General features: G+C 40.8%; 1 protein-coding gene across 2 annotated transcripts; it reads left to right on the forward strand.

Annotated features, from left to right (window-relative positions):
* The first annotated feature begins 2,249 nt into the window (after window positions 1–2,249).
* On the forward strand, window positions 2,250–23,825 carry LOC310879417 (bone morphogenetic protein 1-like). 2 transcript variants are annotated; one of them, XM_083794086.1, is made up of 20 exons: window positions 2,250–2,471; window positions 5,676–5,774; window positions 6,152–6,298; window positions 7,257–7,374; window positions 9,163–9,341; window positions 10,657–10,762; window positions 12,869–12,993; window positions 13,225–13,340; window positions 13,465–13,567; window positions 14,199–14,315; window positions 14,887–15,032; window positions 16,107–16,302; window positions 17,618–17,743; window positions 18,343–18,506; window positions 19,771–19,951; window positions 20,053–20,178; window positions 21,844–21,971; window positions 22,707–22,920; window positions 23,111–23,361; window positions 23,476–23,825. In XM_083794086.1, exons 1-20 carry the CDS (start codon window positions 2,321–2,323, stop codon window positions 23,608–23,610), a joined length of 2,928 nt encoding a protein of 975 aa, XP_083650212.1. In that variant the 5' UTR covers window positions 2,250–2,320; the 3' UTR covers window positions 23,611–23,825. The 2 variants fall into 2 exon arrangements, with proteins under 2 accessions (XP_083650212.1, XP_083650213.1); XM_083794087.1 differs by having other exon boundaries at window positions 18,346–18,506.
* Window positions 23,826–23,893: the final 68 nt, after the last annotated feature.

A 23,893-nucleotide genomic window follows, 5' to 3' on the forward strand; every position in this document is an offset into this window, starting at 1 on the left:
TGGGTCATTACAGAATTTGAGGACAATTTAGGCATCAGCACTTTTGAAAAATCATAATACTTTCGCATGATATATTCTCTTAGAACAGCATCCTAGGCTCCTAGAATTAAAAGTTGTGACATTATGATTATTGAAAGAAAATGACATGATAAATAACAAGGGATAAATGGTTAAAATGTGGTTGAATATTTAACCCCAAAATGTAGTGTTCGGGAAATATGTTTTGTTTTGTGTAGTGGTCCATGGTCATTCATTTCTGTTGACAAGGTTTCATCATAGGGGGGAGCTGTGGGGAAAAAGTGTTAGCAATAGTTCCAGGAAGTGAAGCACCAGTCAACATCTATTCACCTTTTTCCTGGGCTGTGTGTGCTCCAGTTCCTGTTGATTTCATTGGATATCTTTGGTCATCTGACCAGTTTCATTGGCTTTCATTGGATCAAATCGACAGGAACTGGAGCACACAGCCCAGGAAAAAGGTGAATAAGATGTACATGAAGTGAGGTGGTCAGGGATTCTATTTTAGGAATAAAAAAGAGTGTTTGGTGGTGGTGGTGTCAAACTGTCAAAGGGACTCTTTTAAGGCCAATACTAAACCATAATCAGAAATTGATAAACCACAGAGTGGGGCCGGAGAACTTGGAGATCTGAAGAAGAAAAGTTTTGTATCAGTCAAAGGAACGTACAAGGAACATTTCTGAGGGTTTAGCTCTGAATAATTTCAGAGCTTTTGAACAAAGGGGAATCTGCTGTGGCCTCCTGACTTGAAGGTTGGGTGAGGAATACTTTTCTCCCTTTTAGAGCAATGCATTGACTTTTTATTTGACGACTTTATGGATTACTTTACTTTTGGAATATAGATCTACAATTTTTGGTTTGATTACTTTTGGATACATTTTTGCTTACTATTTTGATACTTTGGAAACATTGAAAATAATTTACGTTGCAGGACTTAAAAAGCCAAAGGTGTTGCTGTCCGCGCGGCCTTTTCGCCCTATCCTGCGTGTGTGCGTGTGTGCATCCATCCATCGGTGAGCAGCTGATCTCTGGCACCATCGGATCGATCACCAGGATGCCATTTTTTGCTAAACATTTATTTTTATATTACTCCCAGTCCACAGATTTTGTCCAAACATCACGCAAATCGGTACACATTACCTCTAGCCATGTGATCATGACAGATCTGTCTAATTTTTCATATTCCATCCTGATTGGCTAAGATTGCCTTCGAAAGTTTGCATGAGGAGTGGTCCATTATAAACAAAATCAATCATGAACACCACTACAAAATGGCATATAATACTACAGTAGCCTACATGCAGTGCACACTGCACAATAGTGAAAAGGTGTGAGTACTCCATGAAATATGGGCATCCAAAAAGCAAGTGCAAAACAACAGTATTAGAAACTCTGTCTAAGGGGGCTTATACGCATCAGTGCAAAGGGGCCCATTGTCTCATAATCCACCTATGTATGTGTTATTATTAACCACATGAACCCCAGCATCCCTATTCTGGGCATGTCATGTCAGGCGGACATTCTGTGAAAATTGCCAGCCTACAAGCTGTGAGCTTGTAAACCTGCTATTTTATGCAAATAGATGTTGTGTGTAGTAGTGTAAGAAAGGGGACCAGTAGCCTACATATACACCTGGGGGCAGGTCTAATTATAGGGTTAAACTGGTTAAGGCAGGACACACAGGCCCCATGTGCATCAATATTCGCATACAGTACATGGGTTAAGCTTAAAACAAGGGTCAGTAGCAGCAAATGCAGAATTTTAAAAAATGCATTTTTCAGGGCATACAACTCATCCCACAAATACATTGTTCCTTACAAATGGGCTCGGGCACAAATTTCCAATCTATATGTAATATAATGCATAATAATAGGCTGTGTATGCTCGAATTAACGTTTTATTTGTGATCATGATTCATGATGATGGCATGCCATCACTGACCCATGCACTTTAGTAGGCTTCAAGAAGTGTCACAATCAAATAGCCTACTATAGCCTACACACAGTAACCCCATACCCATCAGTCAGTCTACTTACCAATGAGGTGGATCTTTACACATCGGCCTCCGGGTGCAAATTCCTCGACCTCGGCAATGCTGAAGCTTATGTGAGCTGGGCATTTCTATCGAACACTGGCTGTGCGCCCGGTCCTACTGTAAGTCAGCGAATCACTGCACTAGGATGAAGACATGTGGAGAAGCTGAGCTCTGTGTTCATAAAAGCGTTCGTCGTTCTACATAAACTTATTTGTGCTCTCTCGGCCGTTCCAAGTGCTGTTTCTGTTACATAGCCTACAGTAGGCGAGGATGAGTAACCTAATGGCTGTCGTTGCTAAGTTTTTGTTCCTGCTTTCTGGTCTACGCGTTTTACTGGCGGTTCATTTGGAATTGGTGGACACAGGAAATCTAGATCTGGATGCTCCAGATGTAATCGACTACAAGGATCCTTGTAAAGCTGGTAGAGTGTTGTTTTTTATTAACTCATATATGATTTATTAGGGTGGTTTGTTATTCTTGGTTTTGTCTATTCTATATCAAAGTTGTGTTTTTTGATTTGTAGTCTTAATTAGCCTATAGTCTACATTTTAAAGCCTTCAACTTAAATCTAAAAACGTTGTGATATATTCTTGTAGCATACAGTAGCTGGAGAAAGGGAGACTAATTCTTAATTAAAATAATTAATACCGGTATGTTTTCGACTTCCATCCCCTGTCCCAATGACTGTTGGTTACTTGGAATCACCTGGATGGTCGAAATGTTGTTGATGTTCATGGCTAAAAGTCTAAAATGGTAACTTTGCTGTAGGTCTTACATTTTGACGCCTGTTGTTTTGTAACTGCAGGTGCATGGTTACCGGGTATGGTCACTTGTGGCCTATGCCTTCAGCAGTGGAGACAGCTATCCCTATAGCTATTGCTCATAACCTTTAAGAACTTTTGATATATCCAGAGCAGCTACTGTATTTAATAAATTTAATGACACACATTCATATGGATGGATGGATAGATATATATCATAGATAGATAGATATACAACACGCAAAGTCATAATTACAAATGGAATGATTAACATTAAGGAATACTGAGGATTTTATTTGTATGACGAAATCATTTCAAATCAATGAATTACTACTCCATGTAGTCAATCTTGTGCAAGCATAATCCTGCCAAATAAGCACGAACAGAGGAAGCCTAAAAAATAGTAAAACATAAAAAAAAAAAAAACTAATTCCAATATACATCTACATTTATTTCTGCAAAATGAAGTCTCTCAATGTATGTTTTATTGTAGGCTACTGTATGTTAGCGGTTCAGAAGGAGGTCGAGCGATGCATCTATAAGTGTCTGTCTGGGAATAATCTTGCAAACTGCTGGACCTACAGTATCAGTGCCAAATCTGTGCACACTGCTTGTGTGGCCATGGACATTATTATATATATTTTTGAGGGGCGCTAGCCCCTCCTATATCCAGCTTTTGGTGTGTGTCCACAAACTTTGTCGTACACAAACATTAAATTCCCCTTGACAGTGAATGGAGAATTCTACTTACGTCATAGTGGCAAATAGACTAGTGTCTATTTTACATGATGATGTACGATGATAAGGGGCAAGAACACCCCTCACTTCACACGGGTGTGATTTCTAATACACATACATTTTATAATCAACGTCAAAGATGGTGCTGAAACCTTGCCCAAATTTGGAGTCATACATTATAGATATGCCGACTGACATCATAGACTACAGGCCACATAAAGTCCAAGATCTACATGGGAGACACGCCGTATTAGCTTGTTTTTGTACAATCCGTACATTTATTTGCAATGTCTCTGAATTGGTCAAAGAAACAACATTGTCTTATTTCACCTGCATGATTGAGAATATAGATTTGTATCACACTCAGTTAAACGTTTTGACAATATCTATTATGAATTGTTCTTGCACATTTAATTTGAAACCGCTTGAAAACAAAGCAGTCTTCCCTGAGGCTGTTGCCTGGAGACCACACAGGTCATTGAGGCCATGTCAGAGCAGTCCTCGGTTGGACACTGGTGAAAATCCCTCTAGCTTCAGTCATTTACACTCACCATTTGCATGAGTGAATTCACTTCAAAGGCAGACACAGCTAGGGCCTGCTATATAGTTGGACAATCAGGACTTGCTGGGGTGTTACTAGTTACATCACCTGAGGAAATGTAGGGACTTAAAGTTGTTTTTTAGTTTTTGTCTAACCATGGATAACTAAAATAAATACCAAACAATAGGCCTACATTATAATGGGCATAAAAAGCCAAATATTGCACTGTATTAAAGTAAACATACTTCTGTGTTGTCAGGCTAGTAGTAGTATCACTCCACGCCTTTGCAATTGTGAAACATTCATATAGTGTGACATTATATACTGTAGGCGGGGAGTTTTTATGCCTGTGCACTGCTGGAGCACGCAGATCTCAGACCTGAGGTTACAGCTATTAAGGTGGATGCTGCTGACCAGCTGCAATCGTTTGACAATTATGTATTTTTTACATTGAATGTCTGACAGAGAAGATGACGACGTAGCTCCTTCTTGTCTCAGGAGAGACCAGCCGAGAGGACGGCCGAGCTCGAAGAAGAGTATGATGGTGCTCTCTCTTCACAGCAGTGTGAATATTTTTTAGCTCTGTGAAAGTATTTTCACAGTGCAGGAAAATCCATAATTCCCGTTTCATAATAATGAATGTTGTTTTTATCAATAGCTATTCAACAGTTGTATGCAGTTCAGCCCTGGGTATGCAGACAACCCTCTTGTTCAAGTTCAACATTTGAAATCACATACAGTGGCTGCTGTACGCCACCAATGTATGCATGTTTCTGTGTGCTGAATTGCTGTGCACACTGCATTTAGGACATGTCATGTACGTGTGTTCTTCAAACACTAGATTGTGCTTTTTCTTACGAGGGCAGAGATAGAGCCTCCTGTATACTAATCATGTGACGGCATATGGACACAACAAAGCTGACCTGTGTTGGCTCGCTGGAGATGAATATAGGAACAACATGGCTCAAATGTGGATATTGGACTTCATGTGACCTCAGTCATCATGACTTATGTACGGCATCTTTGGCCTACCGGCAATGTGGTGCCAATTGATCCAGTGGGTTTGCAAGTTTAACTCCAGACTCACACAAAGACAGACAGACAGAGACAGAAAGACAGACACTGAGACACACAGTCAGACAGCACCTCTTATAGACAGCTAGACTCCTGCAGAGCCATGGCATAATAATTGCTGAATGTGAATATAATGTTGATGTGTTCAAACAAGCAGTTATGGGTGCGCTCTGGAGTTTGTTAAGTCCATACTGTATGTCCATCATGACCTACAGTTCATTTAACTCACTGTTCAAACAGCCGATATAATGAGCTCTGGTCTGCTTATCGTGTGTGTGTGTGTGTGTGTGTGTGTGTGTGTGTGTGTGTGTGTGTGTGTGTGTGTGTGTGTGTGTGTTCAATAATAATAATATATTTGATATGACTTTATCCACCTAATTTGTGTATTATTCAAGTTCAATTTGAATTTGATATTTCCATTGTTATTATTAGGCTATTTAAATGTTTGTTTTTGTTTTTTTATTTAACTGTGATATGTGGTCAATACAGTATTTACATGTGTCTGACCTAGCTGCCTTTTGGGGAGACATAGCCTTGGACGAGGAGGACCTCCGAATGCTTAAAGTGGGCCACATCCTGGATGCTACACGGACCACCACCAACCATACAGGTATCGAGTACAAAACCGCTGCTTCTAGGGACCCCCAGGGGTTCTTTGGGGGGTTAAGGGGGGCACCCAGCTAAAGGATGTTTAGTTAATAGAAACCAAACCCATATGGCTTTGTAACTCAGAGAGTGTACAAATGGACCCATATGGCTTTGTAACTCAGAGAGTGTACAAATGGACCCATACAGTGAGTCAGTGATTTACAGAGATCAAAATCTTGTCAAGGTGAGATGAGGTGATAATGCCTATCAAAGTGGGGTGTCCTCGTAATCAAAGAGGTTGAGAACCTATAAACATGAGTGATTTATGTTTTGTGTCATTAAATAAAACGGGCACAGTGAGGGTGGTAACTTGTTTTTGCTTTGTTGCATTGGTGGCAGTCAACAGTTCCACTTCCACTGAGAGCAGTCAAAATGACAAAGCTACATATAAGAGGCTCCCTCGATGGAGGAGGGCAGCTACCTCCAGACCTGAGCGTATCTGGCCAGATGGCGTCATTCCATATGTGATTAGTGGCAATTTCAGTGGTGAGTACTAAAGAATATGTTTCTTTTCTTTTTTCTAACAGCAATAGTATGACTATTGTATAACTATATCTATGCTATATCATATTCCTTTTCGGGAAAACTGACTAATAGCACTCATCAGAGATAGTAAAATAATTTCTTGTAAATCTTTTTCATAGACAATACTAAGATTAATACATTCAAAGTAAACTACCAAATTGATCGGTCTCAAAATAATACAGATTATTTACAATTTACAATTTACAATTTACAATTTAGGCATTTAGCAGACGCTCTTAATCCAGAGCGACTTACATTTAAGCAAGAACAAAAGCATGGGAATACATCACATAAAAGCATTTATCATGAAACATGCGTAAGCTAAGAAGGTAACAGTGGAATATCTATATAATGAAACTATACATACACTATACATATAAACTATACATATTTACTACTATGCTATACATATGTACTATGGCGTGCTATGACTATATACAATACAATTATAGTGCTGTCTACATAACATGATTTTTAATCGGTTTTCACCAGCAAAAACATTTTAAAATGAAAAAACATTCTACATTTAATTTGTGTACTCATCTCATTCAGTAGTCATTCAGTTGTGAAAACAGACACACAAGAAAAGAGTGTATGCTATTTATTGATTGATTACTTTATTAACAGGCTTTGGGCCAAGCCAATGCCTATAGGCTTGTTTCCATTGCGGTCCCCTGTATAATATCGGAATCGGTCAGAATCGGTATCGGCAGATATGACAAATGCAAATAATCGGAGATCGGATATCGATCGGATATGTCATAATTCCATAATCGTGCACCCCTACCAATTACAAATAATTCTGGGGGTCCTTGACATCAAAAGGTTTTTCAGAAAAGTGTTAGGATTTAGAAGACAATTTTTTTAGAATTGGCCTCAGGTCTTTATCACAGTGACAAAATGTCCTCATGCCATCCAGGTAACCAACGGGCCATATTCCGTCAGGCGATGCGCCACTGGGAGAAGCACACTTGTGTGACTTTCATGGAGAGGACAACTGAGGAGAGCTACATCGTTTTCACATACCGACCATGTGGGTGAGTTGGTGCATAACAGTATACACACACACACACACACACACTGCTTTAGAAAATGGCACATCAACAAGCTCACAACATCTGCTATTGGTTAGGGGCCTCACAACAAAATACTCAACTTAATTTAACTAACCAATTGTGAGTTAAATTATCCCGGAAGATTTAGTTTGGATTTTTTTTAAATGATTTTATTAATTGAGCCTAACAAGTGCAAGTAGGCTACCTATCTAATGACACTTTTGTCTGTGTGTATACATTTCAGCAAATCTATCCACCAGAGGGTGCTCTAAATGCCAAACTGGTTAGTTTAACAGAAGGGTTATTTGTAAATATTAATCTCCATGCCTTTAGGTAGCAGATACTTACTATCATGTTATACCTAGCAGCAGTGACGTAGAGTCTGTGGGGGCCAGGGGGCCTCGGCCCCCATGAGGAATTGGACCTGAATATATATATATATATTCGCCTCGGTTCGTCCCGTTTGTACCGCACCAGGTACCGCTCTCTGCCTAGAAGTCATCACTTTGTTTTTTGACGGAACACAGTTTTTATTGAGATAAACACACATGCTGACATCTATTAAATCAAGAGTTCATGCATATAGACTTTTGTTTTCAATTTATATGATCTTCAAGGGTGTTTTCCTTTATGAGATCAGCTCAGTTATTATTAGAACAAATTAAGAAGCAGAGTAAATGCACCATTTAGCAGAGTTAAGGAAATTATATTGATAGGGAATTGTTGAAATTATTTCATGAAATCCCACTGACTTCAAGATAATTCTATTCATTTTTATTCATTCTTTTTTGCAATCATTTATTGTCGCTTCAAACACATGCCACTTGAAGTAGCCATTGTTGTACTTGCTTTACATAATACAGTAATTAAAAAATGTCTTTCTTTCTTTCTTTCTTTCTACCTCTCCTGCTCTACCTTCAATATCCTTTATCTTCCCACGAAAGCTACAAATGAGGGAGCACACTTTACACCTGTAAACCTGTGATGTGACAATAAAGATGATTCAGATTTTAATTGTATTCATTAGAGCTATTAACCTCAAGGTCTGTGTGGATCAATGACATCATGTGGTTGACATTGACCAAAGAGATCTCCAAAGACCAGTGCAGAGTTTTTATGATGACGTTATGATGCTTGAATTCACGTGTCTGTCTGTCCGTCTGTCCGCTTGTTCCGTCATCCCTCCATATTTGGACATCATGATGTCAGAGATGCACAGGGAAGCCATACTGTTATTAGACCCCATCTTAATTCATGTTCAGTCAGACAACTCACAAATAGATTTAACCAATATTTATTATAGAATGAGAATACAACTGTGCATATGATATTAGACTTGGCTCTGCTGCATTTTCTCCCTGCTCGGCATGATTAAACACCATCATAAAACATTAAGAGCAGGGAGATGGATATACAATAAAACCCCCATGGGGAGCATAAATAACAGAGCCCACCGGTGGTGCTGGGAGCAAACATAACACATAACAACCAGGAACCAGAGGAAGGCAGGACGAGCATAGTGAGCTTAAGTAGCCCGCCCAATTGGTAAACTGTGCAACATCAGCGAATGACGTGTGGGACTTGCACACTTATACACCCACATAGTAATGCAGCATATTAACCCATTGAGTATAGTATGCGCCTTTGAGCATGGCATGAACCCCCTCGAGTATGTCTGAATGAACTAACTCTGCAGGCTACGCATCATTTGTTTTTGGGAAACAGCATACGGTACATATTTCGTAAAACAAGGTTGATTTGTTTCTACAGGTGTTGCTCTTATGTTGGAAGGAGAGGTGGTGGCCCTCAGGCTATCTCTATTGGGAAAAACTGTGATAAATTTGGCATAGTGGTACATGAGCTAGGCCATGTGATTGGCTTCTGGCATGAACATACACGTCCAGACCGTGATGAGCATGTCGGCATCATCAGGGACAACATCCAGCCAGGTAATGTTTATGCATGGATGTGTGTTTTACTATAGAATACTACATGAAATGCTTGAGTGGCTATGGTTGTGATTTCACATAAATGCACTTATGTGAACATTTCGCTAGATGCTAACTTTAAAGTGCATGTTTGTTTGTTAACAAAATGTGAAAATCAATTATAAATTATTGAAAAACAAAAGCAGAAATATTATTTGCAAACCTTAAGAACTGTAGTCGTATGTTGGTGAAAGGTGCCTAGGATAGGAATGCACTTGTATAGGCTAATTTAATACACACACTGTCTTCCCATGTATAGGTTATTATCATACACACACCGTCCTCCTCTGTATAGGATACCTTAATGCACAGTCTTCGACATAATCAGGAAAGAATGAGCAGACACAGTTTATCATCTAGGCACCAGGGTAGACGAGTACAGACCAATAAGAAAGAACCTAGACTCTGATCAGTCAGTCTGTGTCATGTGTCATGATTGATTAACTCATGAGTAATATTAAGTAGCCTTGGGAACCAACCGACTGTGAGCCATGTGGCCCATAGCCATATACTGCCATAGGCCAGGTTTCTGTAGCGTGAGCCAGCTTGATGTACAAGTATGTAGTATGTACACCCTCTGATGCTAGTATATTGCAGGGATTTACCCCCAACCCAACCCTGATGATGAATGCCAAGCAGGGATGCATTGGGTACCATTTTTATAGTCTTTGGTATGACACTGCCCTGCCGACCTTCCAATGTCAGGGCGCACACTCTAACCACTAGGCTGCTGAGCTGGTAACCTTCTCCCACATACACGTACAGTGTACAGTACCAGGACTACATGTCCAGACCTTTCTGTCATCACCAAACTGGCCCCCGTAAAATCTGAATCCCCCACCCACCCCTTTTCCCCCTAACTGTATATGTTTCTTTTCCCTTTTTACCTCCTTTATGATGAATTCCTGTTCTGTTCTTTGGCTAAATAGAAGTGTATATTTGTACGTCTCTAAATGTTTTGATGAATTGAACAAGGTGGACCCTCTTGTAAAAAAGTGTAATACTTTATTGGGTCGTCCACTCACAGTTAACAGTGAGTGGACGACCCAAGACGACCTACCTTTTTGTATTGAGTTGTGCTTGAGATGTACTGTAATTCTGCAAACTGTTAATAACTATTTCAATCGATCAATCGAAAACCTGTTTACTTACTGTTCTGATCTGCCCTGTGTCTGTACAGCCACTGGACATGTGAGTTTTATTTGTGGAAAATACAATTATTATTATTGACTTTTCTTGCATCTTATTGAATTCCCGATTCTGCATTTACCAACAGGGCAGGAGTACAACTTCTTGAAAATGGAGCCAGGAGAGGTTGACTCACTTGAAGAAGTATATGACTTTGACAGCATCATGCACTATGCAAGGAACACATTTTCCAGGTTGGCACATTATGTTTCTCTAATCATGTCTTTGTTATTATGTTCATATTTCGCATAAATTACTAGACGGTTTCACTAGACCTGGACTGGTGGTTCATTTTCTTGCTCATGAACCACCACGTTCAATTTTTTATTTCTTATGGGAGAGGAACATTAGCCTAACCCTTCGTGCTGCATTATAACACCATTTATGAAATGGTGATGATTTAATGAAAATATTCCTTCAGGAGTTGTTCCTTTGACCAGTCCAACTATACTTACCGCTAAACAAGGAGGGGAAGGAAGAAAGAGTATTTGATCCATAGTGGTTTCACAGTAGCTCTTTTTCATTTATGTCTCATGCATGATGCTACCCATGTTTGCCTTTTTCTGTGTTTTGCTTCTTTTTAACCTCCACTACTTTGCTGGTCTGGGTCTGAGGGTCATGGAGGAAAGCCAAGCTAAATAAAGCGGGGCCCGTTTGGGCTTTGTGTGGGACAATTTTGGGCTAGAGTGGCCTTGTTCTCTGGCATTCAGGATTGGGCTCCACTGAGCCGGCTGGCACTGACTAAAGCCCTCATTCAACCACTCTGTTTGCACATGCTTGTCGTTCATGGGTGCATCACCATGGGAACAGTACAAGAGTGAGCCACGAATTTAGGATTGAAAATAAAAACATCAAGGTGTTGAGTATCAATAGGATATGAAAAGATATGGTCTAGTAACAGATTAGTAACTTGTTTCTTTCTAGCTATTGAACAATGTGTCATTGTGAGATATAAGCCTGATGTTTGACAACATCAATGTCTATATATTTGTATTACTACGGTTATCACTTTTCCCTGATTTGCCCCTCCTATGCCCAGCTTTGTGCGTCTGTGTGTACCCCTAGTGATCATTGGATTGGCTGAGCACGGAATGTGAGTTATGATGATGTATAATTTATGATGATAAGAGCGCCCCTCACTTCACACAAGTATGATGTTTGAGGGGCGCTAGCCCCTCCTATGTCCAGCTTTTAGTGTGTGTCCACAAACTTTGACCTACACAAACATTAAATTCCCAGTGACAATGAATGGACAATTTTACGTCATAGTGTAAACAGAAACATTGCGTAACACAAACATTGATGTTTGAATAAGGGTTTGAGGTCCCTAGTGACAGCCGGTCTTAGGTTTTGTTTTTTGAATATCATAAAATGATCGCTAAGCCTGCATACAATAACACCTTTCTTGGAGATTCTGGATTTGTCCGAGGTCAGAATGAGATCAATGACCAGTTTGAGTAGAATCACACACTCTAGTTGGTTGGGTAATATAGCTGGCTGACACTATGCACAAAGTTACATCTTCCTCAAGATGTAACTGAAACACACAAACGTTTTTTTACTTGCACCCTGATAATAAAATTAGGGCTTAAACTGTCTGAGTTGCTCCAGTGCGCCCTTTTCTAATGTAACCTGTCCTGCCTCTGAGATGCACCTGACTGGCCTGCCATAAGCTAGAAGCGCGGTTGGAACTCCCTTCTAGTAACTCAGAGTATACCAGACCGATTTTATACAGACAACATTTCTCATGAACATGGACACAAGAAATGAAAGCTGCGCAGACCAACTAGGTGGATGTCTAGGCAGACATACTGTATACAGTAGAGTACCGTAATTTCCGGACTATAAAGCGCACCTGAATATAAGCCGCACCAGCTAAATTTAGGGGAAAAACCAAATGTGTACATATACAAGCCGCACTGGACTATAAACCGCATAGAGGCCATAGAGATAGATTTAGAAGGTCCCCTAGTGGCCGTTGGCTGTAAAAATCCATAGATTAGCCGCACCGTTATAGGCCGCAGGGTTCAAAGCATGGGAAAAAGGTAGCGGCTTATAGTCCGGAAATTACGGTATATCTGCACGGAGTGGACCCTGAGCAGAGTTAGTCATTTATTTGAGTGGGGCTTATGAATTGGGCTTTACACTGAGAAACTCTTCTTTGGACCAGTAATGCATTGAAGACAAAAGTGAGGAGGCAAATTATGATTGGCCGGAATGAGATGATGTATGATGACAAGAGTGCACACATACTCACTTCACACGAGTATGATATTTTTTCTTCTTTTTCTCTCAAACAGGGGCATCTTCTTAGACACAATCATGCCACGTTATGATGTCAATGGAGTCAGGCCTCCTATTGGACAGAGGACCAGACTTAGCAAAGGGGATATCGCACAAGCCCGCAAACTCTACAAATGTTCAAGTGAGACCAATTGATGGGATGAAAATTCACCCTGTTTGCATTTTAAAAGCCAATTGAGGATTGCTAATTCTGACCATACTGTAAATGTAAGGTCTATGGTATATTTATAGATACAGTATAGTTAGTTGTTGTTATTGTTTTCATGTCTTTGTCTCATATTATTGTTATGGTGTGTGAATATAATCAAGTTTTTGTCTCTTGTTTATGATAATATTATATGCCACATGAAAGAATGTGGGGACAGCCTACAGGACAGTGTTGGAAACTTCTCTTCACCTGGTTTCCCCAATGGCTATGAATCCTATGCTCACTGTATATGGAGAATTTCTGTTACACCAGGAGAAAAGGTGGGTTGATGGCATCTCAGCATCTGGCAAATTCTGATTTCATTTGGCTGAGATTTGACACTGTCTTAGGAACCTCTTGAATCCCTTGTCTCTTTGCCTGTGTATCACTGTGTATTTCTCACAGATAATTCTGAACTTTACTTCCATGGATCTCTTCAGGAGCCACTTGTGCTGGTATGACCATGTGGAGGTTCGAGATGGGTTCGGGAGAAATGCTCCTCTGAAAGGTCTTTACATGTCAGCCGATTTAAAGTAGACTTCCTCACTGCCCAAGAAAGAGAACAATCCAGGTCAAAAAGTAATAACAATAATAATGCACAGCTTTGTTTAATTTCCTATTTGATGAATATACTAGAAAAGTTTACCAGGCCTGGTTGTCAGTCACAGGGTGCAGCTGTCATGGAGAATAGGGTTTGCGTGACAGGCGGTGCGGTATTTGCATTTGTGGTAGCCCCTAATGGGCTATAGGTATATGGGCCCCTCAACATGCGACACCAATTTGGGGATGATTGGATGTTGGCTTCATGTTGACATGTGGCAAGAAATACCACACATTTTGTGAAGCTGTTAGGTTTATTTTTCCCTTTGACACAATTTATACCCTGAGAAAGTAGGCAGTCTCTGTTAGCTTCATTGTAAAAATGTCAGCACACCGGGATAGAAGAGGAAAGTTACATAGTGCATTTAAGATGGTACAAGCGTGACCTTTCTTGTGACCACCACGCTCTGACTATTGGTCTACTTGTGATGTAGAAAAAATAAAATAAAATAGTTCAAACTCATTCTCGCTGTGTGCGAACTACCTCTCTTCCCATAATACAGGCACGATCATTTATTTCATTTCATTTATCACAACAGGCCGTTTCTGTGGAGATAAGCTTCCAGAACCGATCATATCAACAGACAGTCGACTGTGGATTGAATTCAGAAGCAGCAGCAATTGGATGGGAAAAGGCTTCTCAGCGGTTTATGAAGGTGCAACATTCAAAACAGAGACACACACACACGCACGCACGCACGCAAGCACGCACACACATAAGGACACACAAGCACACACAATAAGCTTGGCTGATGAGTGTGATTTTTGAAGTGTGAAGTGAGGGGCGCTCTTATCGTACATCAATCATGACGTAAAATAGACACTACCTATTTGCTCAGACACTATGACTATGACATAAACTTCTCCATTCATTGTCAATGGGAATTTAATGTTTGTTTAACCCATTCTGAATGGGAACCCCTTTTGGTGTTTTAACTAAGCATTATGTTATACTTTAGCTATTGAAAAATAGCAGATCTACAAGCTCGTAGTGCTCCACTCTGCTATTTTTTTTAAATCGTGAAAATGCGGCACAAATCTTTGAATATATATTCTTTCAGAAGACCTTTTTTTTATTTCGACGTCAGACCTAAATGGAAGACGTTCACTGACGGTAAACAAAAACTGGATGTAGGAGGTGCTAGCGTCCCTCAAAGATTTTCGTCGACTAACACCACTGTGCAACACGGTGCTGTATAAATTAGGCTTTACTCTCTCCCTGTGCAGCCATCTGTGGCGGAGAAGTGAAACGAGACATTGGCCAGATCCAGTCCCCCAACTATCCTGATGATTACCGGCCGAACAAAGTGTGCATGTGGACAATCACGGTAGCACAGGGTTTCCATGTTGGCCTCTCCTTCCAATCATTTGAGGTGTGATATTGAGGTGTTACTGTCATTTTCAATAATTTCAAACATGAATGTATCCTGGCATCATTTCATTCACAATACATTATTAGTTTTAGAATATTATAGTATGTATTTGATGTGATTTGTTTTTGTTGCATTTGCATTAGGTATTCATTGTATGTTAATGCTTTTGTGAAGAGCAAAAATGTGAAAATCACATCCCAGTGGCGGCGTGGAATCAATTGCTGGCAAGCTATGGCAGCTGCCATACCTTGGCTCCAGAGGGAATTGTGTTTTGCTAAAAATACGAAAATATGCCCAAAAAATAAGCAAATAACCACACAGAAAAAAATTAGGAAATCGGGACATAAAAAGAGGCAAATAACGTCACGTAACTAAATAAATTGAGGCAAAATGTTCTGGTCTTTTCGTGAACTTGCCATACCGTAGCTTTTGCTGAAATGACACCACTCTTATGATCATGTTTTAGGGTGGCAAAAGAAACACAGCACTCTATCTTTAATGTTTTAGTCATTTTAGACCAGAAGACGAGTCCCTCACAGCACATGAATAGGCCACTACGCTTTTATCTTGTGTGTATGTGTAATGATCCTGTACTGCAGTGGTGGTCCGGGGACCACCAGTGGTCCTTGAGGGGATTCCAAATGGACCCGGTCTATTTGTTTCCATTTTACGCTCTCAAGAGTTACATTATTGTCAAACATGTGCATTACTTACGGTAATTTTATAAGAAGTCTACACAATTAGAGAATGTAGAAGAATTGTTATTTTGGTCAACGTTTGCCAAAAGTATGGAATTATAAGACAAAATATTTTTTATTCTTGGGTCTGAGAGGCTAAATCTCATCAAATCGTTGTCCGTGGCTAAAATGCTGAATAATAATAATGGGCCTTGATGTGAAATGTGTTGAAAACCAACTGCTGTACTGCAACAATCTCACTTCTGTACTGCAACAATCTCACTGCTGTACGTGTACTGCAACAACCTCACTGTCTCCAATGTACTGCTGTACTGCAACAACCTCACTGTCTCCAATGTACTGCTGTACTGCAACAACCTCACTGTCTCCAATGTAGATCGAGAGACATGACAGCTGCGCTTACGACTACTTGGAAGTGAGGGATGGCAGTTCTGAGAGCTGCCCCCTGCTGGGCCGTTTCTGCGGCTACGACAGACCAGATGACATCAAAAGCAGCTCCAATCAGCTCTGGATGAAGTTTGTTTCCGATGGATCAGTCAACAAAGCAGGCTTCGCTGCCAACTTTTTCAAAGGTCAGAAGATATGCTTAATCTCCAAATTAGGGATGTCCCCGCTTCCGATCCGATCCCGATACCTCAATTTCTGTGTTGGCCGATACGGATACCGAATACCGATACTAGTGTCGTGATCTCATGTTGTGTTTATAGCTAGTATCTAGCTATATATCTCGTGTTGTGTTTATAGCAGACTCCTCACTCAAATGTGCACTTGCAGTTTGGGCAAACTCCACATGTCCCAACAGTGGCGTGCACAGACATTTAGAGGGGCAGGTGCTCAAGTGGAAAGAAAGGGAACCCATTTTGGTGTTAGCATTATGGTATGCTTTAGCTATTGAAAAATAGCAGATCTACAAGCTCGTAGCGCGCCACCGAGTGGCGCGCTACGAGCTTGTAGGTCTGCTATTTTTTTTTATCGAAGAACCACTGACATAGAAAAATAGCTTTAGATTGTGGGGGCCTAAATAATATAGTAGAAGCGTTTTTATCAAGAATTGATCAATTTCACCATGGTCCACACACTAAAAATTAAGAAAAAAAAGAAATTTATATATATTATTCTTTTGAGCACATTGCCAAAAGGGCAGGGGGTGCTCTAGCACCCCCTAGTGTCTATCTGTGCACGCCACTGTGTCCCAACATTTTATTTACATTTTATTGTCCCAACATTTTATTTACCAACCCCTTACCCCCTGTGTCGGATCTGTGGTTAGACTGGCATATTCACCGATACCGATATGAACCGATATGACAAATAAGGGCCGATCCGATCCTTTTCCCGATACCGATACAGTATCGGGACATCTCTACTCCGAATTAGTGGGCTTGCTTGCCGGAGTGAGCACACTCATTTTCTCTTCACTTTATTTATTTATTCTTACCATTTTTGAGGGGTGCTATAGCCCCTCCTATGCCCAGCTTTGAGGGTTTGTGTGAACATAAACATTGGCTGATGATTGGATGATCACCCCATAGCGATGATTTGATTGACTGAGCAAAGTACATATTGAGGATAAAAGTGTGGGCAAAAAAAAAAAGATACCAAAAGTGATTGGCTGGAATGACATTTGTGATGATTTGATTGGCTGATCACGGAATGTGATGTATGATAATAAGAGTACCCCTCACTTCACACGAGTGTGATTTTTTTTAATTATATTTTATTACATTTTCTCTGACCTGGCTTTTTAGTAAACTCAATGGCAGCTGTATTTGTTTGCAAGTACACCAATTGTCCACTAGATGGAGCCATACACAAATCAACTACATTAGTCAGCAATTCTGGATGTTTTTAATTTTCACAGGGTTTTGATTTTGCTTATTTTGCTAGAGATGGATGAGTGTTCTAAGCCTGATAATGGTCACTGCGAGCAGCGCTGTTTGAATACCCTGGGAAGCTACAGGTGTGCATGTGACCCTGGCTATGAGCTGGCTCCGGACAAACGCAGCTGTGAGAGTGAGTATAAAGTGGCCCAACTAACCCTGACCTGACACCCTTTTTCCCCTTTCTTCTTAGTTATTTTTATAGGCAATTATTTACATAGAGAGATGGGAAGTTGAGACTAGAGAGAGAGGGGAACGTGTGCAACACAATTGCTGTTCATTTGTTATTTAATTGATTTGAGCGTGGCGGTGGGAGCAAACAGTGCATAACACCACCAGGAACCCATATGCAGAGGAAGGAACGAATCCAGTCTTAGGTGAGCTGCCCAATTGGTCAGCTGATTGCCACGTCAGCGAGTGACATGTGGGTCTTGCATAACATTGAATGAGCCCCTAGACCTAGAGTATATCTGACTGAACTAACTCCGCAAGCTAGTAGAAGCTACGTATCATTCATATATTTTTCTTGTTTCTTCTTATTGTCATCTGTTGTATTCAATAAATATAAAATAAATATAGTGGTAATTCTATATTCTCTACCCAAGGAAATACTTAATTTTTACAACAGACTCTTGTCTGTAATCAAACCAAAGATTTTTGCAACCGTATGGTTCCCTCGGTTCAGATTTCTGTCACAATTCCGACATTAAAGTCAACCGTGTCTCTCACCAGCAGCTGCCTGTGGTGGCTTTATCACCAAGCTGAATGGTTCTTTTACCTCCCCTGGATGGCCCGCAGAATATCCCCCCAACAAGAACTGTGTCTGGCAGATTGTGGCACCCATTCAGTATCGCATCACTCTTCTGTTCGATGCATTTGAGACTGAAGGCAATGATGTAAGGTACCATCATCATATCGGTTTGTTTTTGCTGTCTTTATAGAGCGCCGAAGTCCTGACGTCACTCGCTCATCCCCTGGTTCACGGAAGTAATTTCTCTATGGAGAATAACATGGGGTCATCTTAAAGTCATCTAATATAACTAAGCATTGTGGTTCATTGTGTCTCTGCGAAATTGTCGCAGAGGTGCCTCATATTTGATACCGTCTGTTTCTAGCGAAAATGTAACTAATTCAGCAGCAGTAACATTAGCGTTTTCTCTCAGTCAGTTGATTCTTCATATCCATATGAGTGAAAGACCAGAATGGCATTTTTATTTTTCAAACACAGTTCTTATATGAGGCGATCTAAAATCCCCCTATGGGGATTACAATGCAAATAAAAAGTACATGAACCCGTGGACTTGCGACCTCTACCGATATTGATGTCAGACTTCTGTGCTCTATGTCTGTATTCATTAGATCAGGGGTCTTCAACAATTGGTCCAGGACCCCTAGGAGGTCCTCAGAGTAACTAGGGGGGGGGGGGGGGGGGGCATTAACCACTGGAACCATAGCATCCCTATTCTGAGGAGAACGTTAGCCAGAAATTGCAGATCTACAAGCTTGCGAGAGTAGACGAAGTACAGAGTGACAGGTATTGAGGGTTTAAGTGGTTAAATGTCTGAAAATACACTGTACGCTGTCAAACAAGTCTATGAAGCTATCCATTAAATCTATGAAAATGTTTAATCTCCAACACAATTACAATATGTCCCTGCTTCATCTCTCTTAGCTAGGGGTTCCTCCTTGGCCTGAAAAACTTTGAAGGCCCCTGCTTTAGATCATTGTTTCTCAAACCGTCTTTCACTGATTTATGAAAAAGTACGGTAACCACTTTATCCAACCCTTTACCTTTACAACATTAAACCTTTCTATTCAGTAACATTTGTTAGTAGCTAGTCAAGTTCTTGATTTTATTTGGTAGGTTCATTTGAAAGGAACATGCATGTGGTCTCCGAGGCTATACAAAGTGTGTTTGTCTGGGCAAATAAAAATTCAGTGAATCGTCTAAAAACTGTGCGGAAACTATTCAGAAATTTAAAAAATAACAAATTTACGGCTGTCCTTCATAACAGGATGGTATTTACCTACAGTAGATGGTTTTCAAAGTAGTGGGCATAGGTTTGTTAGCTCTAGTTTTCTCCGCTGTTCCGTCTATGCTCGTCTGTCTACGCAAGGCTACCCTGGGTACTAAGTAAGCCTTTCTGGTGTTTGCTTCAGGTGTGTAAATATGATTATGTGGAGGTCCGTAGCGGGTTGAGTTCAGACTCAAAGCTTCATGGTAAGTTCTGCGGAGCAGAGAAACCTGAGATCATCACCTCCCAGCACAACAATATGCGGATTGAGTTCAAGTCAGACAACACTGTCTCCAAGAAGGGGTTCAAAGCACAGTTCTTCTCTGGTGAGCCATGACATTTAAATTATTGAGGCTGTGTTCTGTTATACACTGTAAATAACAATTCACTTATTTTGTAAACTTCATTCATACCCCTCCCCCACCAGATAAAGATGAGTGCTCCAAAGAGAATGGTGGCTGCCAGCATGAATGTGTGAATACATTTGGGAGCTACACTTGTCAGTGCCGTAGCGGTTTCATATTGCACGATAATAAGCATGACTGCAAAGAAGGTACAGTAATTATCTTTTCTCTAGCATGGCCATATTTGCCTTCATGTGTTTAGTAAGATTTCATATATTATTGACTAATGGATCAAAGGATTTAAATTAAAATTTTAGACATTTAAAGGGCCCTATTTTAGGAAAACGGTGAACCATCATGAAGACAAAAGTGTGGTGGCTGGGGCATAGCGACTTATGTTTGGCATTTTCCAGGGGGTGCATACTTAGTTTAGACTAGTCAAGTCTAAACTACCGTAAGTACTGAACAAAAATATATGTACATAGATTCGTCATGCCTGACGAAGACCCATAGGGGGTTGAAACGTCATCCTTCTAAATAAAATTCCCGTGGGAGCTACAGATAAATGGTACCTCAAATAGAGTGCAAATAGCAGATGATGTCAAATGATCTTGGGAGGAATTAACAAATGCAGATAAAATATCTGACCCTGGTCCAAATAAAATAGTTTCTCAGTGTAAAGCCCCATTCAAATAAACAACTAACTCTGCTCAGGGTCCACTCCGTGCAGATATACTGTACATCCACCTAGGTGGTCTGCGCAGCTTTCATTTATTGTGTCCATGCGCAGGTGCGTAACCTGTTGAGAAATGTTGTCTGTATTCGAATGGGTCTGGTATAACCTTCGACTGGTAGGATGTGTAATGATTTATCTAGTGAGAGAGATCATAGCCATCCGTCCGTCAGTGATGACGATGGATTACACCCAAGTGGTCAGGTTTTCTTGCAGCGGTGGCTGTGGCCGGACAGCCCCGCTCCGGAGTGGCAGTCTTTATTGCAGTTGGCGCAGACAAATGGAGAGGGGACTGGCACAGGAGTGGGGGCTGCTTCACGCAGCTTCCTCTTCTGTCTCTTCGCCTGCAGCAAGGAGATGTGCCTCTCCTCGGCACGGCGAGTTCCTGCAGCGACAGTCTGCCTCCAAACTCCAATATTATCATCATGACGGCATTAGAAAGCATAAAAAGAGTCTTTTATATATTTTTCCTCCAGAGATTCACACCAATGTGAAACAGACAGGCAGATTATAAAGTATAAAAAATATTTTTCCATCTTGAGGGATTCATACCAAAGTGAAATCATAACGCAAGATTGTATGGCTTTGGGGACGTCTATCTGGCTGTGCCTCCGACCAAATAAATGCTGCCAAAAATAGCAATGGGCGACAGTTCAACAGTAACACAGCTTTCTATACACCAGTAGACCTGGTCCACTTAGGCACAAATCGTGTTTGTGGTCCTGGATGATGCCAAAATTGCAGAGCACTTCTGATTTGCAAATGACACACCCACTACTCAACCTCTCATTCCACACAGTGAGTCCCCAAAACACACACACACACACACACACACACACACACACACACACACACAGACACAGAAAGAAACATGGGGAGACGGGAGAAACATGCCACTATGCCTCCAGAAAGGGTCAAGTCACCCATTCGCTAGACGCCTCATGCCATTCTGCCTGTCCCAAAATAGGGCCCTCAGTCTAAGTACCGTAATATCGGTTTAGGCCTGCGCATTCTTCTTCAAAAGTAAAATGTGCGTGCGAGTAAATATTTCCTTTGCCTGTGATATGCCCTGAATATTTAAATTTCAGGTCTCTTTCTTTCATGTGTGTTGTTTTATGCTTGCTCTAATCCCAAATCCCAGCGGGCTGCGACCTTGCGCTGAACAGTGTAATCGGCACAATCAGCAGTCCAAACTGGCCTGGTATATACCCCACCAAGAAAACATGTACCTGGTCTCTGTCCACAACCCCAGGACATCGAATCAAAATAGTATGTTTAATGGGTTATATACCAAGATATATTTTTTATTTTGTTTTGCCTTAAAGGACGACTTCACCCATGTTCAACCTATCTTCATATAATTGGTCCTCACTAATGCTCATGATAATATGGTACCATTTTTGTCTACTCGGTCTGTGTCTCATAGCCATAGGAGGGCTGTGGACAGTTCAGAAACCAGTGACATCATCGTTACGCAGTTGTTTTTTTAACAATATTTTTATTATTTTGTGAGAACAATGGCTTCCATTATAGCAGGCTATTGCAAGAAGAGATTCCCCATGATGATGTCACTGGTAGGCAGGTCTTTGAACTGTCCACAGACCTCCTCTGAGACACAGGCAGAGTAGACAAAAATGGTAGTAGCATTATTAGCATTAGTGATGACTGATAATTTGAAGATGGGTTGAGTAGGGGTGCAATGTTGTGTACATTTTAACCCATTTTGGGCAAGAACCCCTTTTGGTGTTGGCATCATGTTATGCTTTAGCTATTGAAAAATGGCAGATCTACAAGCTCGTAGGTCGGCTATTTTTAGAATATTTGATTTTTAGAATTTTTTTAATCTGATCTCAGGTCAAAATGGGTTAAAGAGGTGTCTCGAAATCTGCTACTGCACATTATTCTCCTTAAATCTTGTATTCTCATACTGTATTTGCATCTCACTATACTGTATTTGAATCTCACCATATACTGTATGTGAATCTCACCATTCTTGATTCTCAGACTTTCAATGAAATTGACATGGAGGCTCACCTAGAGTGTGCCTACGACAACCTACAGATCTTTGATGGGCGTGATGAACTAGCTCCCAGCCTGGGACGCTTCTGTGGAACCAAGAAGCCCTCTCCAGTCATGTCTAGTTTCAACAATTTGTTCCTGCGCTTTGTCTCTGATAGTTCAGTACAGAAGAGAGGGTTTGAGGCTTCACATAGTGCAGGTGGGTAGCAGAAAGCAACTCTCAGCATTACAAAAAAAAGGCCAGACTGTGTAAAAATGTACATTTCTCAGAGGACATGAACAGTGTAGAAGTGAAATGGGAGTTTTCTTTTTAAAATGCTGCATTCCTCAGTCTTTTACCAGCTCCTCTTTTGGAATATGTCTCTAATTTCGTGGTTGTACATTCCCAGAGTGTGGTGGAAGCCTTAAAGCTGAGGTCAAGTCTAAGGACCTGTACTCCCATGCCCAGTTTGGAGATAACAACTACCCTAGTGGCTCTGCCTGCCAGTGGGTGGTCTCTGCAGAAAAAGGCTACGGAGTGGAGATCATCTTTCAAGTGTTTGAGATCGAGGAAGAGGCAGACTGTGGTTATGACTACGTGGAGCTGTATGACGGGGCTGACGTTAAGGCTCCGAGGCTGGGACGATATTGTGGGTCTGGGGTAAGGTCGACGTTTGCATGCTCCAGATCGATTTGCTTGTTATGGTATGACAATAATTTAATGTGATTGATAACTCTTCTCTCTCTCTCTCCCTCCCCTCTCTCTTTATTTCAGCCCCCTGAGGAGATCTACTCGGCAGGGGATGCAATCGTTATAAAATTTCATTCCGATGACTCTATCAATAAAAAGGGCTTTCATGTGCGCTACACGAGCACAAAGTTCCAGGACACATTACATGCAAGCAAGTGACTGTACTACTTATAGTACAAATGAGACTTCACTCTTAATGGTTGGACATGCATCTACATCCCGATGAGTGAACGTTCCGAACTCCAGCCTACATATTCTGCAATCACTACTGTAAGGAATAAAGCATGCAGTGACATTGATGATGTTTTGGCAAGTATAAGTTAAGCTTTAGAACTGATTGATCAATTGTAATTCGTGTATGCATTTAATTTATGTCCATACTCCATATATGAATAGAGCCTTAATGTGTATGCACATAAATCAAATCTCATTGAATTTCCAA

Source organism: Protomyctophum parallelum, assembly GCF_964188405.1.
Source record: "Protomyctophum parallelum genome assembly, chromosome: 21".
Lineage (NCBI taxonomy): Eukaryota > Metazoa > Chordata > Actinopteri > Myctophiformes > Myctophidae > Protomyctophum > Protomyctophum parallelum.

Bases quoted from the DNA above. Each gene is read 5' to 3' on its own strand.
- LOC310879417 (XM_083794086.1), top strand. From the start codon at position 2,321: ATGAGTAACCTAATGGCTGTCGTTGCTAAGTTTTTGTTCCTGCTTTCT. The intron at 13,341-13,464 runs GTGGGTTGATGG...TATTTCTCACAG, and splicing joins CTGTTACACCAGGAGAAAAG to ATAATTCTGAACTTTACTTC. The intron at 17,744-18,342 runs GTGAGTATAAAG...GTCTCTCACCAG, and splicing joins GGACAAACGCAGCTGTGAGA to CAGCTGCCTGTGGTGGCTTT.